General features: G+C 51.7%; 1 protein-coding gene across 2 annotated transcripts in view; it reads left to right on the top strand.

Moving 5' to 3' along the window:
• ADCY1 (adenylate cyclase 1) overlaps nucleotides 1–8,385 on the top strand; it is a 91,725-nt gene extending 83,340 nt beyond the window's left edge. The window contains exon 20 of one of the 2 annotated variants that reach the window (XM_073239113.1): nucleotides 2,156–8,385. In XM_073239113.1, the coding sequence (XP_073095214.1) occupies nucleotides 2,156–2,398 (243 nt within the window). In that variant the 3' untranslated portion in view covers nucleotides 2,399–8,385. Of the gene's footprint in view, nucleotides 1–852 lie in introns of both variants that reach the window. The other variant, XM_073239112.1, reaches the window with a different exon arrangement.
• The last annotated feature ends 6,582 nt before the right edge of the window (nucleotides 8,386–14,967 follow it).

Raw genomic sequence — 14,967 nt, forward strand, 5'->3', positions numbered from 1 at the left:
CTGGGGGCCTCAGGGGAAGGTGTCTATCCCGGTGTGGCTATGGCTGGCCTCTGGGGACCTATAGGGACAAGGTGAATGCAGAGTGATCTCTGAGCGTGGCTGGTCCCTCCTGCTGTGGCCTGGCCATGAGTAGTGGCTTGTCTGAGGCCTCCATGTGCCCAGCACCATGCCACCCTATTAGCACACACTGCTTCATGTGCCAGGGGAAAGTTAGTATCAAGGGCGAGATGCTGTTAAGTGCTGGTCCTCCCCCAGCACCACGAAGGGGCTTGTCCTCTGCAGACCTTCCAGATATGTGCCTTCCCAGGTTTTAAGAAAGGCACTGGGGTATAGTTCACCTTGTCACACTATCCCCTGCCCCATGCTGGTAGCCCCCACATCTGGGCCCACAGAGGCACCAGGGGCCCTGGCTGGTTGGTTTAAACCCCACCCACATGGAGGGGGTAGAAGCCTGTGTTGTTCTGACTGCAGGCAGCAGATCCCCCTCCAGCTGAGCGTCTGGGTTGACTGTGAGTACGGAGACCTCTGGCCCAGAGATCCCATCCCGCTTGCCTATGTCTGCAGCTGGAGCTGGTTATATGCAGGCATCTGGCTGGTGTCCAGGGCACCCATGCCCAGCTCTGGGCAGTTTGGGCACTCCGTATGGTGAACTCTGCCTTCTTCTGCTTATCTGGGGCCAACAGGAGGTGGATCCCAGGCTGGCCCCATTAGGGGCCTTCTATGTGCCCTGACTCTCTTTATGGGTTCATAAACTTTGGGGACAGGCATGGTGGGTGAAGGAGGGAGTCTTCCTTGGGGTCCTGCCCCAAGGATCCCCTGCTGACTGAAAGTGGTGACCACCCCTCCTCTCAGGTGACTGAGGACGTCCACCGGCTGCTGTGCAGAGGGGCATACCACTTCGTGTGCCGGGGGAAAGTCAGTGTCAAGGGCAAGGGCGAGATGCTGACCTACTTCCTGGAGGGCAGGATCGACGGGAACAACTCCCAAACCAGGGCCATTGACGCCAAGCGGAAACTGTGTCCTTACGGAAGAGGCAGCCTCCAGTCCCAAGTGGCCATGGGCCGGCCCCCAGTGTCCCCTGCAGCTGGCCTTCCAGTCAGAGCTGGCCTGGGGGCTCTGCAGGGCTCAGGGCTTGCTCCCCCAACCCCCAGCCAGCACCTACCCCCTGGAGCAGCTGGAAAGGAGGCTTAGCGGAGCCCATGCTAGCCACTGGGGGCACAGGGCAGAATGCTCAGGGCCTTGGGGCTCAGGCAGGGACCAGCCCAGCCAGCAGAGCAGAGCCAGCAGAGCGGAGCCAGGGCCCGGGAGCCAGGATGGGGAAGGGGCTGTGCAACCGTGACCTGAAGCAACTGAGCAGTGACCCAGGTGAGGGAGAACCTGCCAACAGGATGCTGCGGCTCTCCTAGGAGCTGTGGCTGCTCTCACCTTTCCTTGGCAGCAGAGGGGCAGCTGCCTGGGACTGGCTGGATAGGCCTAAGAAAAGGAGCTTCAAAACATCCTCTAGGGCTGCAGGAGAACCATGCAGGTCTGGCCCACAGATCGTGCCCTGAGTTGGAGCTGCATCAGCCCCATGGTGCTGGGTCCTGCACAGGCAGCTCCTGCAGGAGCCCCAAGTGGGAGTCAGGCCTGGCCAGGCAGGGCCTCGGGGGCTGGGACCACACCCTATCCTGGCTGGGTCTGAGGCAGGAGGACTGGACAGCATGCAGTGCAGCCCCATCTCACCACACAGATGGCAGTGATGCTGGCTTTCTTCAAGAGTGGCGTTTTGCAGATAGCCAGAGGCTGGCCTGGCTTCTTGGGGGCCCTGCAGCCTCATCTCTCTCACAACCAGCATTATTCCCCTTCTGCCAGAGTGTCGCCCCCACCCTGCCTGTGAGCATGGGTTTCCATGAGCCCTGGACCTTCCCCTTCTCTGCCCGCAGTGGGTTGCTGGAGGGAAAAGAGGTGTAGGCACCATCTCTTACCAGTGCCACAGCAACTGGGGGCCTGTGTGTGGAGCAACAGCACAAGGCTGCATTGGTTTTGAAACCAGTGAATCAGACCATGAGAAAGCTTCCTGAGCAGCACACGTTGCTTCTCTGCCAGCACCAGCCCCTACGTGGTGTTTCTAGTTTGTTTATGGCCATCCAGCCAGTGTCCCTGCTTCTGTCTGCAGGAAGTGACTTCAGGCAACTCTGTGGCCATCCAGGAGTCACCCTCATGGGCTTCTCCACAGTTACTTCACCGCTGGAGAGCCAGGACATGCTGGGGGCACATGGAGGCCTCAGATTTCCACCGAGGGATGAGGCAGCTTGAAACTAGCAGGAAGGTTCTGGAAAGGCAAGTCCAGAGGGGGATGGATGTCCAGAGACCCAAGTCTGTGACACCCAGCCAGGAGGGTTCTGGGAACTGCAAATGACCCAGCCTCACTCAAAGCCAGTAGGCCTGAGAGGCCCTACTCACTGATTCTCAGAGTTCCACCCCTCTCTGGAGGACCCCACTAAGGAGAGGAGCCGGAGATCACTCAGGACTGAGCCTGTGGGCACAGGTGGTGGTGTCCTGCACTGCCCCCACTGTGAGCATGTGACATGTGGCTTCCTATGCAGGCAGGTTCCACCCCTCCACCCCCAGCCATATCACCGAGCAGGGCTCTGCTGTAGCCGAGGGAGGGACTCCTCATGGCAGGCAGCATGATCGGCTGCCAGGTCCCATATGGCTGGGCTAGCAATGCAGGACTCGGGACAGAGGTGGGCAGGTTGGGTGACCTCTCCTCCTGCAGTTGAGAAGCCTCCTCCTGAGAACCAGCTCCATGCAGGGCCAACAGTGGCCATCACCCTGCACAGAAGGACTCAGTGACCTAATTCCATGCCCCTCTGCATTTAGGGACCGAGTCACCACAGGAGTGCCATCAGCATGTGGCTTGTGCTGGCTGTGTGAACCCTGCCACCAGCCTGCTGGTCATAGCCAAGCCGCCACAAGGACAGTGCAGGGGGAGGGGACAGCACAATGGTCTGACCCTGTGACTCTGCACTGTCACACAGCAAAGGGGGACTCTGCAGGTGGAATCAGGGGCACAGGCCTTAAGTTGGGGAGAGGGTTCTGAGCTATCCAGGAGGGCTCAGGGTGATCAGGGACTCCTTAGGAGTGTGTGAGGCAGGGTGGTCAGGACGATGCCAAGCATGAGGTCGTGGAAGGGGCCATGGCCTCTGCCTGCAAGGAGGATGCTGTCATTCCCACAGCCAAGGCACAAATTCAATGTTGGCCTCTGGGTGAGAGCTTGCCGGCCACACCAGACACCTGCGAGACTCTCAGAAGTTAGTCTGGCTCAGGTCCAGTGAACTGTGAGCCCCACTGCCTACCTTGACAAGGCCAGCTGTTACAGAATGACAGGAGGCCATCTGGGCCCCGACTGCAAGGGGGTGGCCAGATGGCGGCCGTGAGGGCTGTTGGCACTGATGGCGATGCTCCTTCATCAGCAACTCCAGGACCTCTCGCTTCCCATGGGCACAGGAGGCGTTTAGCCATACGTACCTTGGGGTCTGATGCACAATGACTTCCTTTTAATTCGTGATAAAATGTGTGATACTGCCTTATTTATTTCAGTCTTGTACAATACTCATGTGCAGATGTTAGAGCCATTCGAGTAGGATTGTCCCCAAGTTATTTACTTTAAGATGCCCTGTAAATAACACACCTGTTGCAGGTGCCACTTGTCCACTCTACCAAAATGAGAAGAGCCCACTGCCCCTTGTGAATGGCACACCTTAGCCAGATGTGTAATGTTACTAATGCCCTGCATCCCTGCTTGGTGAAACTTTGGCACTTTGGAATAATCCCATGTTCCCTTGTTGACCCTTGCATGCCTCTTGTAGTCTAGAACACAGCCTCAGTTCCAAATGCTTCCATGGACTGTCAGCTCTGGGCTGGTCCACTCCACCGGGGTCTGTGTCCTGTAGGATGGCAGTCCCCACAGACCCAGCAGCTGGAGCCTGTCTTCTTTATCAGCCTCCAAAGCCACCAGGGCTTCCAGACACCTTCTGTCACTGAAGCAATAATTCCAAACTGTAGAGACAAGTCTGTTCCAAAGCATGTGGGGAATTCAGACATAAGCCATGCTCACAAGCTGAGCAGTGCCATGGGGGCTGACAACCCCAGAGCCTCCAGCCCTTCCTGCAGACCCAGCTTGGGTACCTCACTCTGGGGCCTTGCTGTCATACCCTTAGTGTGGGGAGCAGATTGCCAGCTTTGTCCCAGATTAGATGTCCTCAGGGAGGGCACTCCAGGTCCACACAGATCCCAGACTCTGGCTCTTGCATCTTGGTGCATGTGTAGGGTGCTGTCTGTGGGGAGCTCAGCCCTCTGGCCAGGACGCCTGTCTTCCATGGTTGATGTGTGGGCTCTGGCATGGACGGGAGCCAGCCAGCCTCAGAGACACCAGGCTGTTTCCCTCTGATAAGAACACCATGGCATTGTCCCCACAGAGGCCTGGGAATAGTATTAAATCCCTGCTTTATGCTGCCCCTCAAGAGGGAAGCATTGCTTGACCTGTCAGCTCCATGCCTGGGCTTTTCCCCAGGTGGGGGGACCCATCTCAGTTCCAGGGCATGCCCGCCCTGCACATGTGTTCCTATGATTTCCTGAGTATGGAACCTTGCTAGTCTCCACCTGTGTGGCAGGCCTGCCCATGACATGTGTGCACGGCAGGTGCCCTGTCAGTGCACCTGCGGGCAGGTGTGGTTACAGGGAAGGGCTTGTGCTTGTGAGCTCTCTGATGAGGGTGGATAATTCTGAAGTGTGCAGACCTGTGAGTATATATAAAGTAATCCTCAGTGGCTCAATTTAAAAAACAGCAAAACTAAAAAAAAGCAAAAAAGTAGCCTCCTTAGAGGCAATTGGTTTCAAAATGTTTGGTTTGGTGACATAACTAAGGGGCAAGCCACAGCTAGCTGGGCCCAGACAGCCTGCCTCCCCAACTGAGATTTGCTTTGAAGGTTCCCACTGGCAGCTTTCATTTGAAGCCCTGGCTTCTGCAGCAAGTAGGTTGGGAAACATGTGGCCTTTCCTCACACAGTATCTTGAGGTTTACATTTGGCTTCATTAGTCATAGGCTGAGGGTGGATTTAAATCACATTCAGGAACTGCTGGGGTGGGTGAGGCCAGAACCTGAGGACCCCCTCCTGGAGGGTGGGGAACAGGGCAGAGGCCTGAGGATGAACTCAGAGCACAGGTTTGGTCCCAGGCCTTTGCTGGCACCCGGCCCCTGGGAGCACTGATAGGCAGTCCCCCAGAGTGAGGTGGGCATCCATGATTCCACCTACATTGATGGTACAGAAGTGGAAGGCAGGCCCTGTGCCTGGAGATTGTGTAGGTGGGGGGCGGGGGGCACCTGGAGCCAAGTGTGGGAATGTAAGGGCCTAGAGAGCCTCCAGGAGCAGATGGGATGAGGGCCGCACGCATAAAACCATGTAGGGCCTCTCAGCTAGTTGCTTTGGGCCCAGCTAGTGGCTAAAACCCCTCCCAAGAAGTCCAGTCCTGTACCCGGCAGACAGTTGTGCACTCAGGGTCCAGGCCTCCTGGAGAAGGTGTCCAGTTTTCCTTTGTCTTCTTGTGTGCACACATGCTGGAGGCAAGTCCTGGGAGGCCTTGGGGAAATTTGCTACTTCAATGTCCAGTTCATGAAAATACATCTGATTTCAGGAGCCACATTTTGGGGCCAGACCTCCCTAAACAACTTAACTTCATGGTGATGACTTACATTTGTATTTCCTAATTTCCCTGAAAATAGAACCCATCTGCTCCACATGGAATGTGTTCACTAAGATAAGGCCACACTTAATTCAAGTCTGTGTGTGTGTGTGTGTGTGTGTGTGTGTGTGTGTGCACGTGTGTGTGTGCATACGTAGCATAGCATAAACAAAATAGAAACCAGTTATATGTTCCTGAGATTGAGATGGATTCATACAGGGAACAAAATAAACTTGGAATACAGTCAGATGACTGGCATTTGGTGAATCTGCCCCTGAATGCTCAGACTTGATTTCCCTTCGAAATCCTGACCATGGGAGGACTGGAAGGGGTGGACAGAGGCTGTCATTTCCCCCACGTGGTGCTTCTGTGTCCAGCAACTGCTGAGTGTAAGAAAGTCTCTTTTCTGGACTGATTGCACATCAGTGCTGAAGCCCAGGCACACAGATGGCCTTGTCTGCTCTTGTTTGTGTAGTCATTTTATTTTAGCATTTATTTGGCTTTTGGAAAATGTGGAGGCCTCAGTCAGGCAAGAAAACAAGAGTAGGTGAGTGGCTTTTTTGGGGTGTGGGCTAGAAAACACTTGGGCCTTCAGAATGCGATCCAGTGGAAGCCACCTGGCATTGACCATTGTCTCCAGTAGGGCCCTCGTTCCTGGGTGCAATCATGTGGGCTCCCTGCACCTCACTTGCCATGGCACCTGCTGCCCTCCTAACCATAGGGAGGGTGGGGCTGCTGTCCTGTCTAGGACACACCTCTGCGAGGCTTCCCCCATGAGCACAGAGGGGGAAGCTGCACAGCACTGAGCCGCAGGCAGGATTCACCCATCTGTCCCATCCCTGGTTCCCACCATGTCCATGGCCCTGTGCTGAGTGAAATCACAGCATTGTGTCAGTTTGATGGAGCCCACGAGTGTGTGGGGGTCCCTGGAGGGCTGGTCTGACCCATAGTCAGGTCCTGGATGTGCCTTGCATGGCCAGGCCTCACTGAGACCTCATCTCTCTGTGAGAATGGCACGTCCTTTTGGCTAAACCTTGTCCCTCCTTCAACAGCTGATCCCACAGGGACACAAACTGTTTGGGCTGAGAAACCCATTTTGTCTCCATGTCTAGGGACCACTCTCCTTCAGCAGGGAGGAGAGCTGCCTTTCTGTCCTTTTCTTTCTCTTTTCGTAAGGCCTCTCTGACATCAAATGGAGAACTGGGGCCCCCAGACACCCCACACCTCCTGCCCATGAATCGCTGTGGGAGGCAGTCGGTTGAGTTTGCTGTCTCTGCGCCATCTTCCTTCATGTAGCGCCACCCAGGGGCACTGTCACCTTGCTGACCTGGTGTGGACAGTCAGGGTTTCTTCCTGGGGCTTAGAGAATGTCCAACAGCAGACTTCCCTGATGGGGCTCAGATGGGTAGTGAGAAATTGGTAACCACAGTGTCCATGTCTGTACCCTCCCCAGGTCCTGGCTCCCACAACACCTGTGGCTCAGACCTCAGATGGGTTGGTTTCCAAACCAGCTTGCGGTCACTGAGAATTTATGTTTAAACAGGGAGGATCTGGACTACCCCCAAAAGACCTGTCCACCTCTTGGGCTCACTGCTGATGTGTGGGATGGCCTGTAAGCAGAGCTGCTCAGCACACTCCCGAGGGTCTCATTCCCCTCAGCAGGCAGGGGGAAGTCAGCCCACCAGCAGCCAGAACTTGCTTCCTACCTCCCACCAGCAAACCCCCTGCCCCAGCCCTGGGCCCCAGCATGGAGCACATGTCTCAGGGGACCATTCCCACATTCCGGGAATCCCAAGGAAGCCCACCACCACCTCTCGCATACATGGGAGGTGCCAACACACCCTGAGCAGCTGTCCTGGGGAGGCGTGCAGTTCTGCCTTCGTCCCTGTAAAAGCTGGACACACAGCCATTTGTACTTGGGCTTGCACACCGTGAAATTCCTGTGTGAAACTTAGTTGAACCCACAGCTTGTGCCAAATGACAGGCTCACCCTGGGCCACTTGCCAGCAGGCTGCAGAGCACCCCTATGACACAGCGGATCCTGGCATCTGAGCTTGTGTCACTCTGGCACTAATTATGCAGTGACCCCCTGAGCCCAGAGCACCCCCACCCGTTAGTGTACACTACCTTGCACACGCAGAGATAATGTACCCTGTATGACCATCTCCTAACGGTAGCTTCCATTCCCTTTTGGGATAAACCCAGAGCCTGCACCTGGATTTCTTTACTCACAAGAAAGATCATGTAAACTCCTAACCCTCTGTGTTTGGCTGGATGTGGCTGTGACCCTCCTTGGAGCACAGAGTGGGTGCCAGGGGGGATGTGTTCTCCCTTTAGGCTGCGTCCCTGGTTGTGGACATGAGGTGGCTGTCAGAATGACAGCCCCGTGTCACTGGTAACTTCTCATGATAGATTTGTATCATCAATACGGGTCTATTTTTATGTCAACTGAACACTGTAGAGAACCTTCCAGTCTTTTCCAAGATTGTTAAATTGAGACAATTAATTGACTAATTTGTCCTATTTTTATTAAAAAAAGTGAATGGACTGAAATGCTAACTGTGAATGTACATTTCTTAATTGCAACTTTTCTACTGTGTTTGCACTATACTTTCTGGGATCTTATTTAACAAAAATAAAGGAAAACATTGCTTGACTATACTGTGTAGCTGTTTGAATTGAAAAATGGTTGTGGGAATGTTTTAAAGATGTCAGCCCCTCTGACTTACCTGGCAGGGGGAGGCTTCTAGCCATTTCCTGGGATCCCGTCCCCCATCATCCCAGACTGCCGTGGGCTCTGCTGCTCTGCTCCTGAGAAGCCCCACGGCGTGACAGGTGGAGCGGTGCCTGGATGCACTGCAGCTTGCAGCTCTCGCTGGTCAACAGGAGCCCAGGGAAGATGACCTGATAGTTTGCAGTTTCCCACAGCCAGCCTCCCTTGGACTGAGTGTCCTGGTCACAGAGGGAGGGGCCCAGGTTCCTTGGTGTTGGGGCTAACCCGACATCCTCACTCTCGGCCTTTTCCACTGTTTCTTTTTCAATACTAAATTAATGAATTTTCCTAAATCTCACTGTCTCTTAAGCTGTAGTTCCATTCTCTGTCCCTTCAAAACTTTGGGAAAGAGCAGCAGCACCCCTCCCCAGGCTACGTCCCAGGACACTGCAGCCCCTGCTGGGAGTCCCAAGCCATCGACCTGCTCAGCCCCACGTCCCCTCCATCCTCTCCAACCACCCGCACTCCGCAGATGGAAGCTTTCCCCTAGGGTGCGTTTGCCCTTGTTCTGCAGTCTGACACGCTCTCTCCCTCTCACTCTAGATGACCCCCAAGACCTAGACACAGACAAGAGCTGTGCAGACATTATGGCCTGGCTGACCCAGACCTGACAGCTACCCCCAAACAGCCGATAGCATCACTTTCCATATGCACCTTGGACTTTGAAAAGCAAACACTGTTTACCTGGTGTCCCCTCTAGGCCCCTGTAGCTTTCACCAATCACTCATCCCTCAGGCTGCAAGACAGTGTTGTATACAGGAAGCAGAGACTGAACCTCGTGGCTGGACAGCCCTTGCAGAACCAAGTCAGCCCACCAGCGGCCATGATACCACCTGCATGCATCAGCTCACCTTCCTTGGCCACTAGGTGGGAGACACCCTGATAAATTGCCCAATATTCCTCCCTACCTAGCCAGCCCTGTGCCAATGGAGAGGGTCTATCCTCAATGGCTACAGCTGCTGGACTCTACCCACTTCTTGGGGTCACATGACCCTGCATGCAGCCTGGTCCTCCCATGAACCTACGTCTTCCTGTGACAATAAGACCCCCAAACCTATGAAGGCCTCCATCCTTCCAGACACCCCTCCCCTCTGCCAAAGAGCTATCCATGGCTCCCATGCAATAAGGTGGCCAAGTGTCTTCACGTCAGCATTCATGGAAGTGGAGAAATCACACATACACACAGAATTAGGATTTGCCCTAACACTTGGGAGACTGATTGTTAAATTCTGAACTGTGGAAATGAGAATTCCAACAAGAGCCAAGACCAGTTTGAAGAGGAACGAGATTTGCCTCCCTGAGTGTTGATACTGCTCCTAAAGCTCAGACAACCAGGAGCCCAGAAGTACACAGAGCATAGAAAGAGCAGGTACAGATGGGGCAGAAAAGGAGCAACCTAGCAGAAAGATCACCAGAGAGAGGAGTCAGAGCCCCTGAAACCAGACCCCACATCCCCCACTGCCACTCCTCTGGGGTCAAGATCACAGGTGTGGGTGGGGATCTGAGTGCTTGTGGAGGAGCCCACCCTCCCTTGTGGATCTGGGGGCAAGAGTTTTGGCTGGAATTGTGTCCCTGAGAATAATGAAGACAATGGTCTCCCCCCAGGTGTGCAGCATGCTGCCAAGCAGAGGGGCCCATGAGGATTCCCGATCCTCTGCAGGAAACTCCATAGGAAGAAATTTTCTCAGGATGTGACTCATCTGCATCCTGGGTCCCACATGCCTTGGTCTCCCGTGCTGTGTCCTGATGGGTCAGGCTCACCCACATGCCAAGAATGCCATCTGGGGACCATTTTTGAGTGCTTCTGTTAGGAAGAAAAGGACTCAGCTCAGTGTCACAGGGAAGTGAGATATAGTAAGATGAGAAACCAAAGTCAAGAAAGCAAAGTTTAATGCACTCTGCATAGAGCAACAGAGCAGGCCTGCCTAAGGTGAGACAGGCCTGGCTGCTCATTCTGTGGCTTCTTTTATGTGGTTTTGACAGGGCCGAGAAGTCCTTGATTGACAGCTCTTAGCTCTCTAGGCTTCTTCTGATTAGTACAATGAAGACATGGACTGTGCTGTGCCTGTGCTTCTGATGTTTCTCATCTGGGGAGACCCTGGACATTTCCTGAGTCACTCTTGGACCCTGAGGCTTCATCGGATGAACTCTCTGAGTCATTTCTGACTCTCTGGCTCTATCTGATCATCTCCCTGAGTCATTTTGGGGTGGAGGGGCCTCTCATCCTGCTCATCTCTGTCGTTCTGTCCGACACTTTCATCTGTGAGGAACGCCTCTGTTTCTCTGACCTCACTTCTCTGACCTCCTGTTTTGGACGTTGGACAGCTGACATTGGTCCTCTCTTTGGATTTTTTCCCTCTGAGTGTGTTTTTCACTCTTTATGGGAGATTTCTCAATTTTTGTATACCAGTGATGCTATGGCATCAGTCATTGCTGTTATCCTATTTTTAATTTCTAAGACATATCTCATTTGCTGGGTATCTCTCTCTGTGGAATCCTATTATTCCACCCTGTTTCAAGAAGACATGAGCTGTTTGCTGGGGTTTCTATAAACTGCTCCCCACACTGTATATGTATTTCAGGCTTGATCTTTGTGGGTAGGCTCACCCCCCTGTCTTCTGGGTGGGCCAGTGGAGCTGTTCATGGTGCTAGGACACTATGTGTCATGTCTCTCCACAGGGACAGGCCACACTCCCCGAGACAGCCCCTGTCACCTGCAGCCTGGCCACCTTATCTGGGAGCTGCAGTGGGTCCCTCTACACCCTCAGTATCCTGTACACACATGCACATTGATCACCTGGCCCCCCAAACTCCCTTGCTTGACTCCCCATTAGCATCCAGCTCTCAAGGGTAACCACTGTCTTAAAAATACCATATAACTGGGTTAAAAGTCTACAGTGCAAGTGTCTTTTAACCAGAGAATTTAACCCATTTTTAAAAATTATGATTATTGCTAAATTTAAACTTTTTACCATCTTGCTTTTTAATTTTGTTGTCATTTTTCTGTGCTTTCTCCTTTTATTGATTTTCAAATCTTATCCTATATTTCTCTCTACACATGACTTATATTCTCTGCTTCCACTCTAGTGTAAATAGCCCTTGAATATTTTACTACACCTATTTAGAATGCATCAGGACAGCCAGAGGGAAAAGAACATTTTATTTTTTTAAGCATTAAGCTAAATGCTATATTACCCTGTGGAGAAAGTGAAGACTCCTAAAACCAGGATTTCCGCCTGGCCCTCTTTGGTTTGCTCACTCCACATGTGTGAGCAATATGTTGTTACTGACTCTTAATAAAGAGCTCCACCGAGTACTGTGGGCTACTGCACAGCTGCAGGGCTCCAAGTCTGCAGCAGAGCAGAGGCTGGAGTGGTGGCAGCACCGAGGACAGAGACTGAGACAGCTTCAGGGGCAGAGAGGCTGAGGCAGAGACCGGCTTGCTGCATGCAGACCCACTCTGAGTGGACGGGAGTCTAGTGACTGACCTGGCACTTTGGGAATAAAGTTGGGTATAAAGCCTTTCACTCTAAGAATGATCCACTGTCATTTTTTTGGTCTCACTGAATCCGTAGTGGACTTGTCCAGGGCTGAAACCTATTGGCAAGACACCGCACCCCTCAGAATAAACACCACTTGAGCTGTCATCACTCAGCCTAATTACATGCCCTTCATACCCATTATTTTATTCCTATGCTTTTTACAGTCTCACAAATAGGATACTGTTATTTTATTCAGATGACTTCTTAAATAACATATTCTCACCATCTTACTTTTCACCAGCCCTTCTTGCATCTCATAGGGTCCTGCTGGAATAATACTTCTTGTTACATGTTTTCAAAGTTCCTTTAGCTCAGGTCTCATCCAGAAATCCATTTTATGCTCTTCTGTAAGTCTCTATTTCATCTCCCTTCTTAAAATATAAACCCTGAGCACATAATTATTGTTTGACACTTAGTTTCTCTCCAGAGTTGGAGAATATTATCCCATCCAAGTCTAGTTGAGTGTAAGGGATGGGACTGACTTTCCAGGGTTCCCATGGAGCAGTCTGATTGTCCTTTGTGTGTTGTGGGCTCTCCAGAGAAGCAGACCAATAGGGTGTGTGAGAGAGACAGAGAGCAAGCAAGGGACATTTATTTCAAGGAGTTGTCTCTTGTGGAGACTTACAGTTGTGGAGTCAGGCAAGTCCAAAATCTGCAAGGCAGGCAGCAGGCTGGAGACCCAGGGAAGAGTGGATGCTGTACCTTGAGACAAAAGGCATCTGGAGGCTGAATTCCCTTCCACCTGGGGAACCTCAGTCTTTTTCCTTAAGTCCTTCAACTAACTGGACGAGGCCCACCCATGCTGTGGAGGGTGATCTGCTTTCCTCAAGTTTACTGATTTAAATATTAATCTCATCTAGAAAATACCTGCACAGTGACATCTAAACTGGGGTTTGACCAACTATCTGGACATGGTGGCCAGCCAAGCTAGCCGACACATAAAATTACATCATGTATAGTTTTCTCTGATTGTGAGTTTAATTTCAAGTAAAATCAATCCTAATAAGGGGATTAAAAAGTCATTATGGAAAACACACTATCCCAAGAGAAAAAGTATTTACAGAATCCTCAGAGAAATAAATACAACTAAATAAAGAACACAGACACATGTTCAACAGAATTGTCCATGAAAGAAATGCAAATTCAGAACAATGACACACTGCTTCCCCTGTCCATTTGGTCAGTGTTTGTACAGATGTCATACCACCAGCAAAGCTTGGATGCTGCTCATGGGGCTCTGCCCTCCCTTGGTAGTACCCAGCAGAGATCATAAAATGCTAATATACTTTAACTCCATGAACTAACTTCTAGAATGCTTTGTGCCAGGTTATCACAGTATTATTTATAATGATGAAAAACTGGGAACAAAGTGCAGTGGGCTGAATTTTAAAGCTGCCCCAGGATTTCATGCCCCTCACCTCCAAACCGGTGAGTGGGATGAGATCCCTGAATGCGCACTTGGTCACATTACCTGGCACACCAGGTCTCACACCAGCCCTTAAAAACAGAGTAATTCCTCCCACTGGTGGCAGAAGAGGCGGGCTGGTGGATGTGGAGCCCAAACAGCTTCTGTTGTACCCCAGAGGTTGAAAATTGTGGAGGACACGTAAACACAGGAGGCCTTTGGGATCTGAGAACAGCCCCCAGCTGGCAGCCAGAAAGAAACAGGGCCCTGAGATCTACAACCGCAAGGAACTGGATTCCATTTCTGCTATGATTCTGCAGGTGAGAACCCACCTTGACCTCACCTGGAGGGTCCCAGGCAGAGGCCTGGCAGAGCTGCCAGAACTGAGATAATAAATGGATTTTGTTTTGAGCCTCTCAGCTTGTGGTCGCTTATTATGCAGCAGTCAGAAATTAAACACAGTAGAAACCAAGACACTCAGCTAACAGAAACTAATACAGAGACCAAATGTCTGGCAGTGTGGAAATCTCAACACAGAGCACAGGGCATCCTGCAGTAGAACTTGGGCAGGTCCGTCTGGTCCAGTCTCAGAGCCACACTTAGTGACAAAGGGGAGTGCTTAGGCTCTGAGGACAGACACTGTGTGTAAACGTGATCATTACCCTAGGGTAAAACATTAAGTAGAGTGGAGAGGAAAACTCATTTCAACTTAAGAGAAACTGTATCAGGAAGAGTATGCATTTCCTTTCCCCATGTTCTAAACTGTGTTTTTTGCAAATTATGTGGTTTGCATACACAACGAGAGTTAAGGAGATGCTTTTCATTCAAAATGGTGATACAAGTCACCCCTGCCCCCATCTCTGAATGAGCATGGATGGCTTCATTCCCCCCAAGGGTTACTGTTTATGGTCTGTCATTTCCCCTAAGACAATGTTCATCTAGAAATCCTGCAGTTTCTCACCGACTGCCCACCCTGAGCTGCCAGCACTGTTGTCTGACTGTCACAGTCTGAGAATGCCCCTTAGGGCCAGCCACACTCCTGCGGGCTCAGACGGTGGCGGCAAGCTAGTGGGACTCCCGTCCTTGTGTGCAGGTTCGGGCTGTGGAGACACTGGCATGGGAATTGTTCCCTCTTTCATGTCCTACCAGCGTCTTCCCATGGACAGAACATTCTCAGTCTATGCTGTTTTTTGACATTTCTGAGATAAGTGCATTTCAAACATGTAACTGGAGGGCCTATGGAGACCTGCATAAATTCCTCTGTGCAAACACAGGAACCCCTTTAATTAACACACACAGGAGAAAGGCAACATAAATATCTAGGAAATTATCTTTCTCATAAAACTGCCTCCTGCATGCCTGTAATTCCCCAGCTTCCAGCAAGTTTCCCCAGAGTCCTTACATTATTCTTCCTTCTCCCTGGTTTCATTCTGAAGGTGAATTTTTCAAAAGATGGAAACAAGACAGAGAGAGGTAACCTGATTACATATCTGAATTACTCTGCATCAGCCAGATTTTAGAAA

This window comes from Manis javanica, chromosome 6 (assembly GCF_040802235.1).
Source record: "Manis javanica isolate MJ-LG chromosome 6, MJ_LKY, whole genome shotgun sequence".
Lineage (NCBI taxonomy): Eukaryota > Metazoa > Chordata > Mammalia > Pholidota > Manidae > Manis > Manis javanica.